This window comes from Lonchura striata, chromosome 1 (genome assembly GCF_046129695.1).
Source record: "Lonchura striata isolate bLonStr1 chromosome 1, bLonStr1.mat, whole genome shotgun sequence".
NCBI lineage: Eukaryota > Metazoa > Chordata > Aves > Passeriformes > Estrildidae > Lonchura > Lonchura striata.
This window is the reverse complement of record NC_134603.1, coordinates 61391391-61415909: the sequence shown is the minus strand read 5'-3', so window position 1 is coordinate 61415909 and position 24519 is coordinate 61391391. Positions and strand designations below refer to the sequence as shown.

Sequence of the window (24519 nt, the reverse complement as noted above, 5' to 3'; positions counted from 1 at the left end):
TGAAAAGAGAAGTTCCAAGTTGAAGTATGACAGTACAAAAGTGGCTATTTATACAAGACACATTCAATGTGCAATTAATAGTAGAAGGGAAGACAGGAAATACTGCTGGGTCCCCAAGACCATTAGTTGTTACTTAGGTGGACATTCTAAGTTGGCCAGAGAAGAAAATAAAGCATGCATAGCAAGTTCTAATTCATACTGAGCATTTTACCAGCTTGAACTACAACTGAGGCAGGGGAAAAGGCACTATCAATGCAAAACAGAATTCTAAAGAATAAAATCATGGAAATGAGGGGTTTTTAATATTTACTGTTCATGAAACACTTGGCAAGACAGCAGAACCTACTTATAAACTGACGCAAGAGTCTCTATGCTGGATTTTTCCATTTAATGGGGCTGTTAATTAAAAATGCAAGAAAAGATTGACGAAGATACCTCTTATGGCTCAGACCCAAAAAAATCTGGAGCATAAAAAGATCAGTGATAAAATTCACCCTTCATAATGGTGGTGTCCTAATGGGAGTAGGTAAATTGAATGCTGTAACCACTATAGGATCACCAGTCCCTCAGAAAGAGACAGCAGGCTACTTCTGTAAGCTACTAAGGAAAGCAAGAACTTTCTGAAGCCCTTAATAGGTCTTCTGAGTCAAGGTGACTGATTGAGTGGACTGTGGCATTTGAAATATATCTTTGTGACATAGGAATTTTTTAGATAATAAACCAAAACAGACTTATAAACACCTATGCATAATTTTAAGATTTTTTAAAAACACATGCCAGTTAAATTTAAGAAGCACAATAAAACTTACAAAACACGAATGTATATACATGCATACATAAACCATCTGTTTTATAAAGTAGGACATACCTCACGAGGGCTATAATCTGGAGGTAACTTCTCTAGCATCTCATCAGCAAGACGCTGCACCACTGCTTCCCGGGTTTCTCCCCCTCTAGTACTGCTGTCTTTGGGCTGGATGCTCACTATGGTACTGAATGTCTCATTAGCCAGGTTGGTCTGGTAAGTTATATCTGCATTAGGGTGAAGTCCAAATACCTTAAAGTAAAAGGTATAAAAAATTGGGGAGAAAAAGGTGATTTTTCTTCTAAAAGTATATACACAAAAGAATGCATGAAAATGGATAATCGAGGAAGAAAATTCTCAGCTCCATAAAACAACAGATGTGGACAGGCCAGTGAAAGTTCTTCCATTTAAATGGCCAAGGACCAAACCCAAATTGCACTAAAATATTAATACAGGCTGCATGTGCAATAGTGTTTTCAATCATGTCAGGGGAGGGTTTTTTAATTTATCTCATTATTTCCACATGGATCATTTTGTGGAATGCCATCAAGGAGTGAGAACAGATCCCTTTCCTTTGGTTCAGACTAGAGCTTGTTGGAAATGTCATACGTGGACATTGACCCCTTAGCATTAGTTCTTTGTCTCTATGGGTATATTGCTGTTGTACCAGCTCAAGTATATGCCATTATCCAACCAGTCAACATTTCTAACATGTTTTGTTTTACTCAGACTCTTAGGCTTATAAGGTATGTAGCATGGTGAATAAATCAAAGTGAAGTGTAATTCACATCTGAAGTACCTAAAGATGGTAATATATTTAGGATATTTTATGCTTTAGCTATTTTTGGTTGAAGCTTCCCTTTCCTTACTTCTCCTTCTCCCAAAATTGAATTATTTTATTTAAGATAGAGCTAGCATAGAATTACTGCAAAGCTGCCCTTTGTCTGAATGGTAATAGCTTTTTCAGAAACTTCTACTGAAATATCAGTAAGTCTATAATTGTCAGATTGACAATTGCAACCCTTCTCCAGGAGGAATTGCATGTACTGTGACTTATTTCACCAGCCCTCATTTAATTATAGATATTGCATATCTCTTACAAACTTTGAATCACTGATCCATCAATGAGGAAGGCTTGCCCTCAACCTGAGCACAAAAGCCAAGCAATCTTCTGTTTCTCATTTTTCACTTTTTCACATATTCAGTTTTCATATTTTACATTAGTATCAGTATATTGCAAGAAGGCACTTCTAGAAACCAGTATTTACATACTCTGTGGAGAGAATTAAAAGGGCCATTTAATATTGTTATACTTGTAAATCTAGAAATTAAGGGACAAGGGATATAAGTGGCTGCACCATTGCCAAAGCCAGCAAAGCTGCACTGATTTACAAAGCTTGGGAATATTATCCATAGACCAGCACAAAGTACAGACCTAATATCACATTTGAGTGAGGGTTTGACTACAATAGTGTGCAGGTAGATTCCAGATAGGATTTAATGTTTTGCAAATAGTGGTTTACTCAAATTATATGTTTAGAGCTGTAAAAGGCAAAAATACCAATGCACGTCATTACACTCATATTCTATGTGGAAGGAAATAAATATTTGAAGGTAATATTTTTCTGCTTTTGCTTTTGCACAGTGAGGGCTCATTTGTTTGGTTTTGCTCTAGTAGATTTTGTGGCAACATTATAGCCCAAGTTAGCACCATGAAGGATATTTGCTGTATCTGTGAATGGAGCCCTATTCCAAGGGCTAACTTAAAACATTGGAGCAATATTTACTAAGACAGGGAGACGTGGGAGACAGCTCTGGTCCTATGGTTTCTTGCAAGTGATGTATAAAGAAGAAAGAAGAAAGAAATCACTGGGTGGACTGGTTTTCTGAATGACATTCCCAGTTTTCTGAATGTCCTGTACATTAATCAAGGACCCAAATCTCTCATTCTTTTTGATCCAAAATCTCTGGGAATGTTGTTTAAAGAGAATATTGGATTCTGTCTTTCAGGGTTTTCCAGCCTTATGAATCCTCAAAATCAATTGTTAAAGCTCTACACACCTCTGAAATCACTCCTCCATCATCCCCTCCTCAACTGGACAGGGGAGAGAAGTCACAACAAAAAGCCCATGGTCTGAGATAAGAACATGGAGAGATCAATCTCCAGTTATCATCACAGGCAAAACAGACCTGACTTGGGGAAATTAATTGAACTTATTACCAATCAAATCAGAGTAGGATCACAAGCAATAAAACCAAATCATAAAAACACCTGTCCCTTGTTCCCAAACTTAATGTCATTCCCAAATTTTCTACTTCCTCCCACACGTGCACAGGGAGACAAGGAACAGGAAACAGGATTTGTGGTCAGTTTGTCACATACTCCTTTCTCCTCAGGAGCAGGACACCTCCCACTCTACCCCTGCTCCAGCATAAGAGTCCTCCACAAACTTTTCCATTAGGCTGCTCCAGTGTGGGTCTCTTCCACAGGGTGCACAGCTCCAGGAACAGACTGTTTCAGCATGGGTCACCTGTGGGGTCATAACCTTGGCCAGAAAATCTGCTCCATCATGGACTCCTCTCGGCATGGGGCCACACATCTTGCAGGAACCTGTTCCAGCATGGACTTCCACATGGTCACAGCCTCCTTCAGGTATCCACCTGCTCCAGGGTGGGGTCCTCCATGGGCTGCTGGGGAATCTCTGTTCCAGCAGCTGGAGCACCTCCTGCCCCTCCTTCTTCACAGAACTTGGTGCCTGCAGAGCTGTTCCTCTCACATATTCCCACTCCTATCTCTGACTGAAGGTTCATGTACAGCTTTTTATCCTTCATAAATACCTTATCCCATCAGTGGGTCTGTCTTGGAGTTGTCTGACACTGGCCCTGTCACACTCAGGGGAAGCTTCTGCCAGTCTCTCACAGAGGCCCCTCCTTGGCCCCCTGCTACTGAAAACTTTCCATGCTAACCCAATACACTGAATTCAACTGCCCTCCTCACAAGACAGTGTTCATTCTGCTCAGAAGATGAAATCTCATCAAAGGAGCAAGGACCAATTGGCCTGCAAGCGGGTCAGTTCAGTTTTCTTAACTAAAAATGGAAAAGGAACAAATCAAGGGCACACTGTTTGGACTAGCGCAGTATCTTTTGTGAAACAAAGAAGATTGGGAGATTAAAAGGTTAAAGGTTTTAATGAGCAATTTTGGCAGATTTTAGAATGACAGAAGAAAGTCACAACTTTCTTCCTAACAAGTGAAAATATGAAGAACAAAAAGATGTTTGCATTCCTGGACTTGCTTCTATTTACATAAAAGCCAAAGGTAAAATTCCCCTACCTCAAACAATACATACAGATTTTTTACAGGAATCAAAACACTTTAAAAATACAATGCAGCATTGTGAGATAGGTTCCCAGGTGCTTAAAAGAGCAGACCCATGAAAGCAGAACCTGAAATCTGATAGAGCCAAGGTTCATACACTGATAGGAACCACTTCACAAGTTGGGCTCAAATGGATCCCAGTGATACATTATCATGTCTGCATTTACTCTCATCTGGAAAAGGTACATCATTGCTGGCACAAATACCTTTGCAATCTGGTTTCACTATCTTCAGAGATACAGAACTTTCCAAGCTTATTTTATGACCTTGGAAACTTCTCACCCTCTCAGCCAGAACATTATCAGTAAGTGAAAACTAGCTTTTTCTGTTCCACTCAGTCTATTTAATTTTAATAGAAGTTATTTCCAATGGCATTTATCAACTTAATAGAAATGAGACAGGAATCCAGACCATTCACCTCTGTTTCAATTTTCCAGAGCATTCTCTTCTGTTTCAGTTTTAACTAACTTTATCATGAGTGTCTGTACTGGAGAGAGCAGAAAGTCTCCACTCTCCAGTCCCTGTCACCACTGTGATATGCACACATTGGATCACGTAACACTGGTTACAACCAGAAGCCACCCTGCACCCTATCCCATCAATTCATTACAACATCCATATCTTTCTGTTGTCAAAATGGAATAAACTCCCAATTATAACTTGCAAAATGAGACCATAGGGCTTTTTTACTTTCATTATTTCTCAGGTTGCATATCTGCTGAATCCCATAAAGAATTGTAAAACCACAAAATTGTTTGGTTTGGAAGGGAACTCTGAGGATCATCTAATCTGAATCATCTATTCAAGAAGGGGCTAATAGAGCAGGCTCTCCAGCAGAGTGTCCAGTTGGGATTTCAATGTCTACAAAGACGAGGCTGCACAATATCTCTGGGAAAACTCTTCCAGTCTTTGACCAACTTCACTTAAAATATAGTTATCTTGTTTTCAAATGGCATTTCCTGTTGTTTAATTTCTGTCCATTGCTTCTTTTACTTTCATTGGCTATTATCAAAAAGGCTCCAGCTCCATTTTTGCAGCATTACAACCAGGTGTTATACACATTGATACTTGAACATTTCTGTACCAACCTTCCAGAAGATAATTAGGGTTGCTAGAAGTCCTTCATAAGGACCAGGGCCTGTGAATATGAGACTTTTTGCAATTGTTTGAAGAAGGCCTCATGTACATCTTCCTGGTCAGCAGATCTACACTGAATACCCACTATAATGGTCTGCCTGCAAATCTTGACCTATGCATACTTGATTCTGAAAAAAATACCTCATTAAGTGATTCATCTGACAAAAACTCCCTTTAATATATTAAAATATTTTACCTCTGGTGTATCAATCACTGGCAACTGCTCTATGTACTGGAGATAGTCTTCCACTGTATTCCCTTTAGGAATAACATAGCCTTTGTAGAAACAAAAATTTTCACTGAACATGTGCTCTCCAAACCAGACTCTTGCATATGTGTTCAGCAGTGCCTTGTCGAGCTCATCAGTCACACGGCCACCATACTGCACTTCTCCAAGCATGTAGCGGACACAGCTCCAGTTCACTCCCTGTTTGATGCCCACATCATTCACATGGTTCTGAAGGAACTGCACACTGGCTGCAAAGTCTGCCTGATTAAATTCATAAGGAATATTCCAGCCCAATGGGCCAAACTTTCTTCTTTCCTGTAGAACAGTGGGAATTAATGGTAAACCACTGATTGATATTAATTGTGAAGAAAGTTTAAGTGCAGAATAATACATGAAATATGTTAAGAATACAGTAGTCCAGCTGGAACTCTATTTCAGTAACTTAAAAAAATACATTCAACACAGGCAAGGCCAAACACTTGATTGATTATCTAGTAGCTAAATTTGTACAAACAAAGAATAGGAATATTAACATTTCAGAAGGAAATATTTTTTCAATCTCTAAGTGCATAACCATAGCTTTTGAATTTCAAAAATTAGGCTACTGTTTGAGACAATGGTGTTCAAAATCATCAGCCATAATCATTGTGTGGGGTCTTCCTATGAGCTAGATATATTCCTATTGCTTATATTCCAATCCCTGCTGTGTCAGTATGGTGCAGATGCAAGTAGGAAAAACTGCTTCTTAGTGAATCATCTACAGACTCAGCTGGCAGTACATAGGTGTTAGGATAATATCTGGTAATTGCAAATTTTCATTTTTTATCACAGGCTTCCACTGGACCACAATATTTCAGTGCACGGATGCCACAGAGCTAAATTAGCCAGGCTTCAAATATAAACTAAGGATACTGCAAAATATATCAATAGGGTGATGAAAAGTTGTGCTTAATCCATAAAGTACTTCCTTTAATGGAAGTCCTGAAAGTCAAGACCCATAATCTACTTTAATTTCCTCCTACAGTTTCAGAGCAGAAAGGATTTGTATTTACCCTCTTACACTTTGTCATTGTGAATGCAGCATTTTGAGACTATGGTTTTCCAAACTATAAATTGTAAATTTCTTTATTATGCTTTTATGTGTTAATATTAGTAAAAGTCCAGTTAGTTGAAAGATAGATCACAGTCATTGATCAGGATTTTAATAGAAGAGTACTCTAATTGATCATTGCTTGACTGTCTTTTTTTTATCTCTGAACTATTATCCCTGTTGGAGGTATAGGACCAACATGAGCAAAATTATAAGTTCTAACACAGCTGCGGTAATAGAGATATGCTGTTCTCTTCGTTATTTTATTTGTGTCAATTTGCCAACATGGGTCTTCACTTTAAAAATGTTTCTCATTTAATAACAAGGTTCATTAATAAATGAAACATAGCTTATGACAGAAGAGAAGAAATATATTTTTAAACCTGAACAGTTGTGTGAAGAAATGCTACAGCATATAACAATGGTTTCCACTGTGGCATTTTGCTCACTCCCAGCAGATCCTGAGTAACAGCTGAGTATGTTCGTTTTAAGCCAGCTTTCACACCTAGAAGGTAAATATAAAAATGTAAAACATTAGCGAAAAAAGAAACAACTATGGAATCCATAAATCCAACCTCTGTTAAGCATAATTCTCTATTCCAATTTACAGTATCATCTTACCTATACCTGCAAATTATGTCTTAGAATCAAATATCTGTTCAGCTGGTCATAGTAGGCAAACTTCAATAACATTTTGTTTTAGGTAGGTAACACAGAAAATTAATTTCAGGAGTCTGGGAGGATTTAAAATTAAGTAATCATATTCTAAACGATCCTATAAACAACTGAAATAGAAACATAATTATTTAGCAACTATATGGCAATAAACAAGACACCTAGAATTATATAAAATACAGCACTGGGTATCCAAAAGTTTGTTTTGCTATTTACTTCTAATAAGATATTTTAGTTTTATTGAAGAAAATTTATTTAGATTTGATTCCTAGAAAAATCTCCAAATTCTGTAGGCAGGTCATTCAACTGGACTTCAGGCACCAAGGTTATGAGAAGAGAATCTAAATTCATAGTGCAAATATTAATACTTGGTGAAGTTTGTTTGAGCACTGACATTTTATATCCCAGGAATTGCTTTAGGCAATTGATACTGATACAGTCTCAGCTACCATGGAATACAGAGGCTCAACTGCTCCCAGATGTTTTTAGGCAGTGCTACTCAAGCATCTTTTGCCTTGGGCAGACAACCCAACCATGAGTTAATGACATCAGGTCCCTCTTATGATACTTTCCGCATAATCACCTTCACACAAGTCTAGAAGAGCAGATTTTAAGTGCAGTGGAAAGAATGTAAAAGTCCCCCTACTTCATATGGCACAATAAAAGTACTTTTACTTTTGTTCATACTTCACAAAAATCCTGTAGAATATTCAAACAAATAGCTTTTCAAAATATAGAGTGGGTATCATCAGAGGGTTCCAAAATCAAACAAAAGTGTCTTATTGTATTGTGCTACCAATATGACAGGACAGTCTTAAGAAACTAAAACTGTCTATATTTCATCCTGACTTAAATTTTTACACTGGGCTTTTTTCAGCTGCTAAATGCAAGTTGCAAATTTGCTATAACTTGACTTCTAAAACAGCCTCTTCGAGCTATAGGTTGTTACCATTAGAATGATTAGGAGAGGTCCACTGTGAAATAAAAAGATTATGAGCTCTGAGTTAAAAAGGGAGAGAGGAAAAGAGGAAGAAGTAAGAAACTTTTATCAACAGACTGACTACCTGCTGTTGAGATGGAGTATAAATGCTGAAACAGGATGTGTTTCACAATGTCTGTAGACATCTAATGTTCAAAGGAAGCTAAATACTGAAATAAAAAGTTTAAATGTCTGAAGCTTTAAATAGGACCTTGGATAAAAACTTCTAGCTCCTACTGACATCATCAACTAAAATCAGTGTCAACATATATATATATAAAGAAAGGGCATATTTATTTATTTGTAAGCATTAATAAGATACTCCTTCTCTCTTCAAGGTTTAACAATCATCCTGGCCCCTCCTCACATAGCATATTCTCCAATTCCTTCAGCATCTTTGTGGGTTCTCACTGGACTCATTCCATCCATGTCTTTCTTGCACCCCTATTAATACAGAAACATGAGTCCAAACGGCCACTTAAGATGCAGACCTCATATTATGCTTCACATAGACTACTTAGGTTGGGGAAGCTGGGGGCTTAGAGGCTCAGAAAGCATAAGGTGAATGAACATCTGAATATGAGGAAACATCCTGGAAGTGAGGAAAGATCCTGGGTGTAAGGAGGTGCATGGAGGCCCAGAAGACCGGGGGATGCCCAGGAACATAGGTCAGTGATGTCCAAGACTGGCAGCTTCAGGTAGCTGCACAGTGAAACCAGCATTACTTTCTGCCCAGCCTTCCTGGACCAGCAGCGACCTCTCCCTGGGAGAGGAGGGGAGATGGGAAAGGAAGTCATTCCTACCTTGAGGAGGTTCATTGGTAAATTTTATAGAGGACTGTAAAAGATTAATAGGAAACTCTGGGTGAGCCTCTGTAGTGATCCAGGTTCTGAAATCTTCATTCACACACTCTTTCGTTGTGATGGTGTCCATTAATTCATTAAGAAATTCCAAGCCAAGGTGGCAGTTCTGTAGAAGGAGCCATCCTCCATCTTGCATGCACTGATTTAACAGGTGCCTTGCATGGACTTCCTGGCCCTGACCCATTGAAATGGCACGACATGGAATGTTCTAAAAGTAAAAAAGAAAGTTTATTTTATATGTAGTTCCTTAGAATTATACATGTGATATATTGCTTCTGTAGATCCACGTGAACTGACATTCTGCCACAAAGAAAGCCATTAATATCAATGGAGGCTTATTAAATATATTAATATTAAATTAATTATATTAAAACAAAGTAAAGAAAACAAAACCACAAAAAAAAAAGCAAAATCCTTCAAGTTCCTCTTCCATCTGTTGGAAGAAAACTACACACACTCTAAATCACTTTTTTTATTTTTTGCTGGTCTAGCAATATCTGTGGGATAAGCCACCTGAAACCTTTATTCAGTTTTTTTACCACTTTTTCAAATAAAGACATAAGTAAAGCCTGACCATTCTTTTTCCTATAATGTACTATCTTCAGATGAGCAGATATTAGGGCTTCAGATAATAATTAACACATAGTGTAAACCAAACAACTCTGATGACTTTTTACTGCCTGAACATATTACATGTAAAAGAGAACTGTTGATGAAGCAGGTAGGACAAGAAAGATTGGTTCCCACTAAAGCATTACTCAGGAAACATCCTGTGTTGTTAAATGGCAGCTGTGGAGCCATTGATCCAGAGGATTCCAGTCTGGTGATCTGCTAGCTCAAGCAGATCTAGAGCAGATCTGGATTCAGAAGAGAGAAAGCTTAAAAATGCAAACATAAAATTCTGGAATTTTATGTCATCTTCTCCAGAGGTTATGGGAAAATAAAGGCAATTGTTCAAAAAACCAGAGGATGATAAAGGCTCTCACAAAGGGATCTGCAAAAGATAAGGCTGAGATCAGGACCACACAGGTCTGTCAGTAACATTGCAGGCAGATCCTCTCTTGCTTATTGTTCTTGCTACTCTTGTTCTTTTTAAGTCTGGTTCAGGCTGGCTGCCTGACTCCTGCCAGGGAAAACCAGAACTATCAAATCCAGTTAAACATATTATTCTGCATACATGTTGAGGGCAAAAGAATCGATGAAGAGACTTTGTTTCATGGAGAGTTTCACATTCAAGACTTACAGCTGAGTATCCCTCATGCAGTGAGCAACGAGCTGCGTTACCAATCTGGGACTATGTTCAGCTGGCTGAGAGCTACAAAGGTTAGTCTTGACCTGTCTAGCTACTCAGACTCTCTTATTGTGAAACAAAAAGGAAGACATCCACTCCTAAGCAGCGTGGAGGAGGCTGCCCTCCTTTTGCAGGAGAAGGTTATAAGGACACAAACTGTGCTGGGTCATTTGGCCTTAGGGTCAGGGAATGGGCTCTGACCTGATTTTACAGAACAGTATAAATACAGCTGCTGTATATGATCCCCCATATCCTGGCAAGATTTAAGGACATGAGAATGCCAAAGACAAGAAAGCAGTTAAATCCTACTCTTAGGTCAGTGAAACCTGAAACCATAGCTAAAAGAAGCAAAGATGAACAGCCTGTGAAGCTGGTTATGTGCCAGAGAACAAAAAGCTTTACTTTTTCTAAGATGCATCTGAGTACAGCTGTAAGTCAAAGACTATGCCTACCCCTGCATCAGAGTGCATAAATATTCAGCAGGTACATTATTCCCTAACAAAGCATCTACTCATAATTTGCTCTTCTCAGCAATGTTGCCTTTGAAATGTACAGTCATTAAAGGTCATAGAAACATCGAGAGAAGGAAAAAAATATTCTTCACTATGAATTGTCCTCATTTTACTCCTTCTGAAAGAACTCTATCAAATGTCTGCATACAGAATGTTTCTTTGAATAGCAAATCATGTCAGCATATCCATGTCATTTTAATACATCACAATCCAGATGAAAATGCTGGCATTTTAGTCACTACAGTGGCCCTGACAGTTCTGTTGAAGGTTCTGTGCATCATTCTCTAAAAGAAGAAATTATGTCTACAATTTTAAAAAAATCTGATTTTAATGAAGTCAAAGTGCTGGCATAAGAAACTTCATTTTAATCCTGAAAGTTAAATGTTCACACCATCTTAAAGTGAAAGTAAAGGGGGCATAAATGCAACTAGTTTTAAGATAGAGCTTGTTTGGTTTATAAACAAGATTACATAGCTTGATAACTACAGACACTGTCCTCATTTCTTTGGGAGTGGGCCACCTGAACAACTAAATTTTAGAGTGAAAAATAAATTCTGGACACAAATTTGAACATTACCAACAGCAGATAGCTGATTTATACTGTTAATATCATACTTAGAGACACCATTAGCACTGGAAATCCATTTTAGGACTACAAATCATGACTGTAAAAGGGAAATAGTTGAAAAAATAGGCTCGAGTTTTTTATCATTAAGAAGAAAAAAACCCCAGAACCACCACCACCCCCCTTCAAGGTCAGGTCCCTGGTAAAACTAACCTATATTAAAGATATAATCTGGAAAAAAAGCAGAGAAATCCCAAAGAAAGATAGGAACTAAGTACAATTTGTTGATATACTAGCAAAATGAACACAAAACTTCCTTGAAAATGTTTCTGAAAATTAAATTATTTCTAGATATGCTTTTCAAAAGCTAAATAGTTGCTGAAATGCTCCTTAAGTTGCACATTGTTATATGCATTTTTATTTTTAAAAACAGCTGTGTTTGCATTTTGTTTTGTGACATTAGGATGGCTTTTGTAAACTTGAAAAATTCCTATATGCTGTGTGGTTAAGTCTTTACTTCAAGAGATTACAAAAGAACCTTACAGTTAAACAGTGTGGTTGACTCTACATTTACAGGTGATATGAGTTGAACTTCACGTTATGACAGCCTAGCTGATGCTCATAAACCATGTGTGAATAAACAAGGCAATCCCTTTAGCTCTTTCACAACTTCACTTTCTATTTATTCTATACACATTTCCTGAAAGAATGAAAACATATTAAGACTGCAATATCCTTTCGGTCTGATAGGAGACAAGGATCAAATTAATGACTTCAGATTTAAGATTCCTAAATTTAAACACTAAGTGAGAGTTAGGTCATAATTTAAGCCATCTTCAATACAGACAGAGAAATAAGGGTCCTGATTTTCAAATGGAATGAGCATCTCCACTTTCTAATTAATAAGCTAAAGAGATTTGTGGGTCCTCCCCACTTTTTCAAGTGTGTCTTACTCAGTGTATTCTAAAATCCTGCACCATTAAATGAAGATGCATTTTAACAAGGAGGAAAATTTATGGAGAGATGTCGCCCTAATTCTTAAGATTTTTCTAAAGCCTTCTGAGTTTACATTCTGTTAGAAAACTTTCCCACACATTTTCTATAAACAACATATTGTTTTGCATTCCTTCATGGGGGTGGAGGAAGTTGATATACTGGTAGTTTGTCCAATGTCTTTGGAGAGGTGGGCCATTCCAATCCACTGTCACCTTTAGAAAAGTATGAAAGAGTCAGAAAATAAACCTTTTTCTTTTTTACCTTGCCATCGCAGTAGATTGTGTTGTACTTTCTCGTGTCCTATAGCAACAGAGATCTAAAGTAAATAACTTCTTCTTGGGAAAATTTTATATGCTGCTACATTGTGAACCATAAAACAGAGCACAGAGTGCCTTAAAGTGATGCTGTTCTGTAGGAAATGTTGAAAGTCTCCATCAAGTGCACAGATTGAATGCTAGGGTGTTAAAATTAATTTCTCTTGTCACCATATTTATGATTTTTTTTTGTATCTTCTTGTAATCATCATTACTGACAGCTCCTACAGTGAATGTAACACAATTTAAACCGCAAATGTTGCTTTATTCTCATAGCTTAGTACATTTCCTGAGTAGTGGGCTATCATAGTCTGCTGGATAATGATGGAGGTCTCATTGGAATCAAAAAACTGCAAAAAGCAACATTTTGCAAAAAGCAACTGCAAAACTGCAACATTTTCATTTCTTAGTAAATGCATTTTGGCTACTGGTCAAAAATTAAATTCCAGAGAATGCTAGGTATGAATACATACTAGTGCAAAGATAAGTGAAAAAATTCTTTATCAGCTCTAGCAAACTCAGTTTAGGAGGATACCTTTGATTTTGCAAGACGTTCTATATTTTCAGTGGGGTCAGATCCCACTGATAGAAGGCATGTCAAAGGTGTTCGACAACCACTTTCTGTCCACATCACTTCCATTTCAAGAATAAATCCTTCTGCATATTTCCCTCCAAGAGATTCTGCAATGTAGTTCCGAGCCTGGAAAAGAAAGTTACCAGAAAAATATATCTATCTTTACTTTTTTAAGTTTAGCATTAATTAGTGATATGGAATTTACCAGCATCTACATTGGAAGGCAATGACTGTCCAAACTTTTTAATTTTTCAGCTTTTGTCCACAGGAGGCAACTATTGAGATTCTCAGATAGCAGATTTCAAACACAGCAGAGAAGGCATTCTGCTCACACAACAGCCATCCTGTGAACACTGTTGCTAGAAAATGCAAAATGGGATTTTTTAAAGAACTGGAAAAAAAAAATCCATGCAGAATAGATCCAGTGTCAGCTCTGAGGACAGCCCAAATATTGACCCTAAATTACTGCCTGTTAAAACTTGGTGGATAACCAAATAAAAGAGTTTCTCTATACCAGTTCCATTTTTAGTTCCCCTAAGTATGTATTGTTGACACTGTCTCTACAGCATAGTGGATTAGACAGATCTTTCATCTGACCCAGATGCAATCTCCCATATATTTACTGGAACTTCAAACAAATTTTCCTGTCCCGTGGTTATCCTATTCAAGTCTCTCAGGTTGAATATCTATTTCTAAAAACATGAACTCAGCTCATACTTGATCCTTAAAGGTCAAACCTTTTTTATGCCTCTATCTTTTTTTCTTTTCACAGACATTTTCTAAAAGAACTTCTAAAGCTACCTTAGTGCATTAAATTCTTTTTCGACTGAAGTGATTTCTAGCTATGAATTGACTCTCATAGATTCTGAGGCATGTATGATGAAGAGAAGCACTGAGGAACAAGGTGGACTGAGGAAAATTTCAGATGTAGGAAAAAAACCCTCAGTCACCCACTATTAAGTGTAAATGTTGTCCTAGACAGGTAAAATTTCTAATACTTGGGAAGACACAGTAGAGAAAGAAGAGATTTAAAAAGAGTAACAAAAGAGATCCCCTTTCTCCTCAAAAATTAAAGTGACCTCTTTTTGCAACCATTATTCAGAGACATTATTTTACAGAGATGTTTGTGCAAGACAATAACAAATTAGTTAATTTAGATAAATTAGTTAAATTAGATAAATTAGTTGATAGATAATAAGTTGATAAATAAGCAGTAGCAGCTTTATTATTTTGCTCTGTTTAAATTATGGCAGTTGGAGCTTCCATACTTCTCTCCTACTTAGTGAAGAGTGGAAAACGAAAAAGAGTGGAGCAAGACTTGTTGAAAAAGAGGCCCATGAAAATATGGTGTCCCCTAAATACTACACAGATGCTATCACAGCATGTAACATGTAAAGTTGATATAGGCAGGAAAGAAAAACTACTACTTTCCAGTACTGAAAAAGAAGAAAAAAAAAAAAAAGTTAAAAGAGGATACTCATAGGCTCATACATCTCTTTTACACCTACATAGAGAAGAAAAACCAAAATATCACAAACTGTGGAGAAGCTGCTAGTCTACTGAAGTTTCTTTTACAACATCTGCCACAAGACAGCCTTAATTATTACTGCCTCACTAGAGAGGGTAAGTAAACAGTTTATCTGCTGTTTTAGTGCACCTGCCATAAAAGCGAATTGCTCTTTTTCCACTGCTTCTGTGCAAAAGAACAGGGAGGAATGTATCTTTTGATTCACCAGCAGAATGCAATTTCTTTATGGGTTTCATGACTCAACTTTGAAAGCATAACATGAAAAAAATTGTATTTTTGCAGCTCCAAAACAGTTTATTTCATGTTCTGCTTCCTAGTTCATTGCAATTAAATAAATTAGTGTTTTCACACATATTTTTTTTGGTGAGCATTTCAATATCTTATTTTTAAAAATAGTTCACCCTGCAACAAGTATTGTGGTAACAAGAAATTCAGAACTAGCAGTTCTTCAGGAGATGTCACACGGCATAACCATTGTACAAAAGCATATCTTACTTGGGCAACAGTGTGATCAGGGCACCAGCTACGGACAAGGAGTAGTTTATGGAATTGATCCAGTAAACTGTCATAACCATCAGGAATAACAGATTTTTCAGGAGCTTCTTCATCAAACCAGGCTTTCCAAGATTTCTCATTCTTAGCAATTTGCACCAGAAGTTGATTGAAAGGGTACAAGCTAGATAACTGCACAAGATTGAGCCATGTCGTGTCAAGGATCCACTTTCTTGGTTTTGGTTCTACAGAATTCATATCCAAGCTGGCGCCTCCTGCAAAGTGAAAAGTATTATAGAGACAAACAAACATTGTTAAACAGAAAAATGACAAGTAATAAAAAATACTGGTTTTATATAATTCAGGGAGTAAAATTTTATGTAAATCAGGATATGGAGATGTAACATTTGCATGGAAGAAACATTTAACAAAGACCTAATTGGAAAGTGGTCTCAGTCGCAAAGCTGATATCCCTAATTTTTGTGCTGCTTCTACTCTATCTGTAGAGCTGGAATAAAACATGACCACCTAAAAGGATACTCAAACCCAGCTCTTCAGAGCAGACATACAATGGTCTCCTTTCATCTGTGCTAAAGAATAAGAAAGCACATGGTGTATTCATTTCCAGGTCTGCAATATCAGCAGCCTCTTATCTCAACCACCACTCAGCCTCATGCCCATTTGCACACCCAGCACAGCTGAGCCACAGCTGAACAGTTACTCAGTGTTTGCCAAACCAACTGAGATATTTGGATGCCAAGCACCTGACTGTACTTGTCTTTGTACCAGATTGTGTTTATCTAATCTTGGAGACCTCAGTGAGGTCAACCCCCATCAAATTTTATAAACCTTACTCAAATTTTTCTTTGTCATTGTGTCTAAGTAGTGACATACAGTGGTGACATAATGCAATGCAATATAAAAGTGGTTTACAACATGTAACAGGCTTCCACTTTTTTGTGCTGATACTTAAGCCTGGTACAGCATTCACTTGCCTGTTCATTCGCCATCAAGAGAGCTTTTGCTGATTGTCTACAATCTCATAGACACACATATGTGACAACTTGAAAAAAAGGCAGGCAGTAGAGGCTATAAATTCTCTAACAACTAATGGACTTGTTTTTTTTTCCCATTTTGCAATGTATAACAGTTAAAATAATCTTTATCTAAGCATTATTTTGATAACAAATAATCTATATTGCTCTTGTTTTGGAAAATTTTTGTCTTAATTCTTTCTTGGACTGTATATGCTTTCATTCAGAAGTTAAAAACAAGTAGATCCACAGGATATATAGCACATTGTAAATGCAAGTACTGCAAAATATGAATTTAGCAGTATACAGACATGTAAACAGGAACATTTTTAGAGAAATTACCTTTGATCAGTGTCTCAAACTCAGTGTGTGAAATTTTCTTGGCCTGCAAGTCAATCTTCAGTGCCAGAAGCAATGTGAACAGGAACCTGTGATTTTCATACAGCCCTCGAACGGTGTACTTGAAGACTTCGTAGGTGAGATGCTCAATTATATAAACTACCCTTTTTGCTGGAATTTGAGATTTCTGAGATCTTTCCACTGATAGGTCAAAAATGCCAAGGAACTGCCCTAAAGATGTTTGGTACATGACATTGACCAAGCTCATTTCCACAATTAGGAAATAAAGGATGCTACCACGACCTGCCACAGGCCGATACTCTTCTCGTGCAGTATTGATTTTCACCTCTGTCTCCATTGCTGTGCTTAATTTTTCACTGACCTTGAAATTAAGGGAAAAGACCATAAAGATTAAGTTTTATTACTTGTGATTTATGCTACACAAGCCAATAGAAAAGGTCTTAAGATCACAATAATATTTTTAGTTGAGCTTTGCTTCCCTCTGCCAGTGTTTCAACACAGACATAGTGTCTTCATGTGTTCCAACTCCTGTCACAATGGGAACTGATTCAAATTTACACCTGCAAAATATGCCTGGAATATAAACTATATCCAGGTAGCAGTTTAATTTTGCAATTTTTTATGAAGAAAAAATTACTGCTATTTATTTGCTAAGAAGTCAGATGTTATATACTGCCTCTGAATGGAAAAAAAATAAAACAGGAATGAAAATATATACATACATCTTTATATATACTATCTTTAAATTACAATTAAAAAATGTATCTGCAGTACATTCAAAATTCACCTCTTCTGCTGTTGTTTTAGTGATCCTTAAGACTTCTATCAGAGACTCATCTTCAACCAAAGAGCCTTCTGTACTGGTTAGACGGAAGAGCAGATTATCTTCAAGCTCCTGCATTTTCCTCTTGTTGGATGTCACTTGTTCCATCAGTTTGATCCTTTCTGCTTCTAGTTCCTATGTTCAAGAATTTGCCATACAGTTTATTTAATGTCAATTAAAAGGAAGATTCCTTATAAAGACACAGAAAAAATTATTATATGCATGTCATAGTGAGGACTTGTCTTTTCCATAAAATACTGAAATATTACTAAATATTTCTGTACTAAAATAATTTATATGCAGGCTGAATATATACAATAAAGTAACTTATATGTACCCTGTATTTATTTGACTAATGAAGCATAAATGCTGGAGAATGAAAACACATCTGAATTATCAGGAAAATCTTCCTCATAATACGGTGCACAAACCACCAAAAATAGTTTCCAATGGCAAGTGATAAAAGCCACATTACATTGAGTACTTAAAATTAAATCAGATAAAGGCCTGAAAGATGCATTGTATGGCTGGATTTTAGGTTATGAGCAAAATTGACTGGATGACCTTTTCCATTTCTAATTTCTACCATTCTGTGACTTTGAAAGATACAATTCTCTACTGCTTATAAAACAGGAAATGTTACAATTATTTTCAATGTCCTATGGATTTTTTTGCCCTTTCTACAAGACAGACAATGACAAGGGAAAAAAGGCAGACAAGTCAACACAACGCCAAGTGAAATGAGGCATCTATACAGCACAGTCTACACAGCTCAGGGATATTTTTGCTGGCTGTCTTTATTTAATCAATCCAGTCAACCTTCCTATAAGAAAAGGATTGTTAATAATAGTCTATCTACACCTATGGCTTCAGTTTATTTTCATTTTTGTCAATATGTCAGGCTAGAGAAAAAGGAGATGTACAGAGTTATACAGTACAGGAGAGGTTCTCCTGTATTTCAAAAAAGTGATGTATTTCTTTATTTTCATAAACTTCTCACTTGGAAACCTGTTTGAAATATGTTCTAGGGCTACAGAGTGCTCTCTGGAAGCTACAAGTAACTGCATCCCCAAATTGGTAAATGACTTAAGCATCAGTAATTCAGCTTTCTACATTTACTCTTCTTTCTATACCATTAATACAAAAAAATATTAGAATTACACAAAAGGAACACTTCCACAAAACACTCAAAAATATATTTAACTACATGCTTAAATTCCACATAAGGATGTGCTTTGTTTAAGATCCGACACTTTACCCATACTATTTAAGAGTCTGTAAAAGGTATCTTTCAGAAAATTAGCAAATATACGAGGTGTAAGTTTTTGTTTACAAGGGAACTTCACAACCATATTTGTAACATAAATAATAGTTGTTCTGAACACAAATAGTGGCAGCAACTCCATTATCAAAGTACAAAAATATGCTGATTTTTTTTCTATATTTACAGGATCAACCTATAAAGCTGAGAAGAATAAACACTTCTTTGATCATATCTCATTGATCACTAGAGCAATCCTTAAAAATGTCTTGGTTCCTTTAATCTATTACTTTAGCTCAGTGATCATAAAGTTGTCTCTTTGTAATAGAATACTGGTTCTTCAGAATCTCTCTTCATGTTGTGTCTTTTCTTTGAACTAATTTTTTCAGAATCCCATTGACTCTGACTTCTACACCACAACATTCAGCTCTTGCTGAGACAGAAGAAACAACCATGATGTCTTCATATATGCCAAAAGAACTTTAATAAATGTTGATCAGCTGCAACCATGTCCCTGTGCAGCAAATAGGGCCAATATAAACCAGGTTCCCTTGCAACTCTCTTCAGCTGATGTACAGCACTGGAGGAATATTTTTCAGTGACTATTTTTTACTCAAAATGCAGTCTAGGTGTTGAGGTGTTGCTACATACATTTAATCTGAATTCTCTAACAGTTCTGTCCAAGCAAAAAAAAAAACAAAACAAAACAAAAAACAACAACAAAAAAAAAAAAAAAAACCAACCAAAAAAAACCCCACAGAACAAGGGTATCTTATGTGAAGAGGATTTTTATATGTAGGTCATGAGAAAAAACCTATTTCACTTCTTTTATTTCTATCTTGATTTAGACCTCTCCCTCCCTTCAGAGGTTAGTCAGGATACTCCCCTTCACTCCTGCTGATGCTGTATGATTTTGCTTAGAGAAACCTACATCTACTGGAGTAAAGATTAAAAGTTCTGCATCTAAAGCATTTGTCCTGCCGTATTTTTCCCCAGTACCTCCTGTTACAATCTTTCTGTTTTTCATGGAACAATTCACCTGGATTTTGTGCATTACAATGACTTTCCAGCCTCTGTTTGTAACTGTCAGACTGAAGGAAAGGCTCCTTAATTCCAGTCCTTACTTCAGTAAAGGCTCATTTTGAGTAAAGTGGAAGGGTGTTGGCTGGAGAAAATGACAGCACCACTAAAGAACACTGGTTAGAACATGCTTTGGGGAAGTCAAAGGAAGAATTAATTCCTTTAGGTAGGCAATTCCTCTCACATTAGCAAGCCTACCTGAGATACTTACTGAAAGCAGCAGCTCTGCTAATGCAAACCTCAATTCTTTTTCTCTCACCTGAGAGAGGATTTTCTTCTTAATATTAACTTATATTAAATCAATGCAAATTGTAGTAAGACTAGAGTCAAGTCAGTGTTTTCAGGGCTCCTTAAGAATCTTTTATCTCCTTGTACACTAGAGCCTGACTGGTAAAAGTAGTTCAAGTTCATAAGCATTTTTTCATGTAATTCAAATTAAGTTTAAAAAGGAATTCAGAAATACAAGAGATTTCTGGCTGAACAAGAAGCCCTTTCCATATATGAAGGAATAAAATTGTTTTATGTATGTCATGTGCATGCTATGATGTATTTTTAATGAATAATTTTCTTTCTTCTCTTTCCAAGGCCAGATCTTAAAATAAATGTTTAAGTTTCCACATTCAATTAAAAAACAGCTCTACATTGTATTTCAGTGGATTAACAACCTTTAAACTTTCATTCACATTTTTGTTCTCGCATTTGATTTCAACCAAGCCATTGAATATGTATGCACTCCTGGTGCAGATACTGAACAAGCCTTCCCTCTATTCAAATACTGCAAGACTTGATACCTGCTTTTCTGTGAGGATGACTCGGCCAAGGAGCTGATCTTCCAGCCCTTTCATAGTAACAGTAAAGTCAATCACAGTTGTTCTTGCACTAATTTCTGGAGTATAAACAGGATTAGCCACCTTTGTTGTCATATACAGGGTAAATCCCTTCATTAGATCTACCTCCTTGTCACCTACTTTCACCTGAAAATAAAAAAACGTATTTCAATTTTTGAGAGCTGAATGCAGAAAAACTGTTATTTTATCCAATGAAAAAAAATCTATTAACTCTTTTTTTTACATTTTCATTTACACTTTTTAAACCTTCTGTCTAAGAACAAAAAAGCCGCTCAAACAATCCCATGAATTCACTACTCATTTTCTAACTGTTTTAAAGGTACAAATCATGTAAGTATTCAGACTACCCCATACCCAACATCTGTCCTGTTGGGTTTTAATTTCATGCCTACAATTCATCTTACTTTGTGTGCTGAACCAAATTTTATGAAATTTTTCTCCAAGATGTTATCTAGAGCAGGATCAAGCTCCTCTCCAATGTCTTCAATTAACAGAGGTCGGCCAAGGGACAAGCAGTCTTCTATGTGACTTCTGAAGAACTTGTGGTTCATAGCTGTAACCTAGGAAGATTGAGTCACAATACATCATGTGTTCAAAAGCACACAGAAAACAGCATAAAATCTATTGAAGCTTTAAAAACTTATACAAGTCTTGGGATATCTATACAAATGGCTACATTCCTAGGGACCAAAACTTGCCTCTGCTGACATGAATGGAAGTTTTGCTTTAAACTTAAGAGGATAAGAGATCACATTTCGTTATTGTCACTTATTTACTTATTTATCTACATATCTATCTAATTGTTGCAATATCTTAATATCCCCTAAATATAAATAGATTCATGCTTAGAACACAAATGTGAAGTGCAGAAATGTTTATGGAGTTCAGAAAGGGAACCAGTGTTATATAGAAGGCCTGATCTGACATCAGACATTCAATTTTCAATTCAGTTCTACCAGTCTTAAAATTGCTAAAAGTCACACAGACTCCTCTTCATTTATTTACCTAATTCTTTAAGATGATAATTGAATAGCCTTTCCAGGCATCTCTTAAATCATGGTTTTCAGGTGCTTTTTTTTACCAAGAAAAAAAATAGGATATATATGTTTTTAAAATAAATCCTTGTCTTACAGGCAAAGCTCTTTGAAAAAGGTATAATTAAAATAACCAGAGGCACATTACACAGAATTAAACCAGTATATTATTTAAAAATTAATACTCTGTTCCACCACTCTACACTTTTTTTTTGTTATATTGTAGACATATGTGTATCCACCAATACAGCATGTTGCCTACATTTTTATTTCAAATTCAGCTGAGGGATAAAGCTAATGTCTGGGTGAGCAACAGCATAACACTAACAAGACATAGGAAATTACAATATGCCAGATGTAAGCCCTAATTTAAACACTTGTGTATCTAGAATCTTGACATAACTCTGTTCCCTCTGCACTTACTGGGGAGAACTCAGATTCAGAGTAGGAGATACAAGTCTCCAGGAAGGTGGAGAATAAGATGCAACCTTTTACTTCCCTCTTTGTTTCTCTTTCACTATGGCAAGCAATTAAAATATCCATCATAAAAATAGATATGCCATAACATATCAGTGCAAGCTAGTTTGCCCTGTTATTGGTGCCATAATATAGGGTACAGCTTCTGTGTCAGCCTTTTTTCAGTTTATGCATAACTGTGTACCAATAAACATCAAATTTAAATTACACATGGCCAAAGCATGATGACACAAATGACATACACATTTTAAAGAATTGTGAATTAACTATTTACCTGAAGTCCATTATTCTTTTCCTTATTTTTGATCCAGATCTTTCCTTGACCTTGTGGATCAATCAGCAGCGGATATCTAGATGCTTTTGTGACAATAATGCCATTTTGAATTGAAAGATCATCATTTGGAAGACCCTGGAGGTTCCATTCACCCACTGTAGCATTGTCAACAAGCATACCAGTAAGGTTCAAGTTCTAATAGAAAATATGCAATTACAAAATCAGTACCAGTAGAAAACATGTAAATACAAAATTAGTGCCAGTTAGAGAAGCTATACTAAAACTTCTGCTGGATGTTTTTTCTTCTTATTCTGATCAGAATGCATGATGGAGTGTATTTGGCAGTTATTGCTTACTATTTCTTTTCTTTAAAGTTCAGTGGCTCAATCACTGTAGTTGAGAAGTAATGAAAGTGAATTCTGCTGAGGCTTCAATGTCCATCAGAGAGTGCCAGAAAAGCTCTAAAACTAGTTCAATATCTATTGACAAACTGATTTTTTGCCATTTTTAACAGCAAACACTTTTCCTGCCAGTTCGAGTGGAATTGTCATCTTGCTCACAAGACCTTCCACCTGCTGGAAAGTGCCTTTCAGCTACAGGATGACTGTGGGAGACGAAGAGAAAAATGTGGAGATGTGCTATGGATCAGCCACCATGAACTATTGTGAGAGGTTATTGCTGCTAAGCTAAAACCCCTCAGAGTTAGCACATTCTCCTTAAGTCTGACTTGCATTTGTCAACTCACTTGCTTTATTTTATTCACTCTGAAAAGTGACTGGTCTCTCAAACAGGTGTATATGAAGAATACAGTGCTGAAAGTAGCAAACCAAACTCTCAAATTTAGAAAAAGCACCATAGTAAGGATTGAGAATTTTAAAAATAATAAAATTGAAGGAGTTTTTTATTTGCTTCTTACATTTTTCATTCAACAATTCCTACTTGTAGGTTTATCTAAAAACGTGTTCGAAATAAAGTCATGAAAGAAAGAAAGTAAAAGCCTGTAAATATTGTGAAAATCACATAATTCAGCATCTGAAGCCTAAAGCATACCTTCAAATACTCTGAGAGCTGTGATACAATCATGAGACCTAATGATACCAGTGGCTGCAAGATGCCAAAGCTTTTTTACCTCTTTGATTTTTTTACTTCTAAAATTATCGAAGACTCATGATGAAGCAACACAAATCATCCTCAGAAGACAGAGAAATTTTAGGAATCAAGTTTCCATTTGTGCAAAAGACAGAAAAGCATTTAATTGGCAAATTTTTCAGCAATAGGAACCTAAAACTGTATTTAGCTCCATAAGCAGATGAATAGGATCTAAACAGCTTTGAACATTTTCTTACCTACAGCAAGAAGTACCAGTCATCCTGCAACTCTGAAACTCAGCTAATTTAAGTGTCTAACTAAACAGATAGGTGGCTAATTTTAAACAGATCTCTCTAAATTGTTATGCCTAAATGACTCATACGCCCACGGTCAGTAAGTCTGTGACAAAGTAAGGCAGATGTCAAGCCTTTTGATTGAACTGCAAAGCTGCTTTCTTTCCTGTGGTGTGAAGTATCAAGAAAGGCCCATATGCTGCCTTTTGTGAGTATTTAATTCCCTGGGAAAAATCAAAGCTCTCCTCAATACACTATGATGGAAAGAATAATTCTGTCTTTAATAGGAACTCTAAATAGAATAGTAAATACATTTTGAAACTCATTAACTATGGTATTTTCCATCTAAGTGAGACCTTTTTTTTGAAGGGGGGGAGCAACATAGAAACTATAAGAAAGTATTCCTCAAATTTTCAAGGATTCAGTCAAATAGTAATGTGGTCAGAATACCTTCATGAAAGCAGAATTTTAATTCCTTACGTATTGCTTTCTAAGGACATTGTACATCCAGTTTCTTA

The 24519-nt window shown here is 36.4% G+C and overlaps 1 protein-coding gene across 1 annotated transcript in view; it reads right to left on the bottom strand.

Annotated features, from left to right (window-relative positions):
- Nucleotides 1–24519, bottom strand: part of LOC110469703 (dynein axonemal heavy chain 5) — a 148707-nt gene that overhangs the window by 22569 nt on the left and 101619 nt on the right. The window contains exons 63-73 of the mRNA XM_077784814.1: nt 22620–22814; nt 21239–21394; nt 20778–20960; nt 17610–17780; nt 16805–17183; nt 15432–15703; nt 13370–13534; nt 9097–9364; nt 7023–7144; nt 5517–5864; nt 869–1057 (exon numbers count right to left, since the gene is read on the bottom strand). Of these exons, the coding sequence (XP_077640940.1) occupies nt 869–1057; nt 5517–5864; nt 7023–7144; nt 9097–9364; nt 13370–13534; nt 15432–15703; nt 16805–17183; nt 17610–17780; nt 20778–20960; nt 21239–21394; nt 22620–22814 (2448 nt within the window). The remainder of the gene's footprint in view (nt 1–868; nt 1058–5516; nt 5865–7022; nt 7145–9096; nt 9365–13369; nt 13535–15431; nt 15704–16804; nt 17184–17609; nt 17781–20777; nt 20961–21238; nt 21395–22619; nt 22815–24519) is intronic.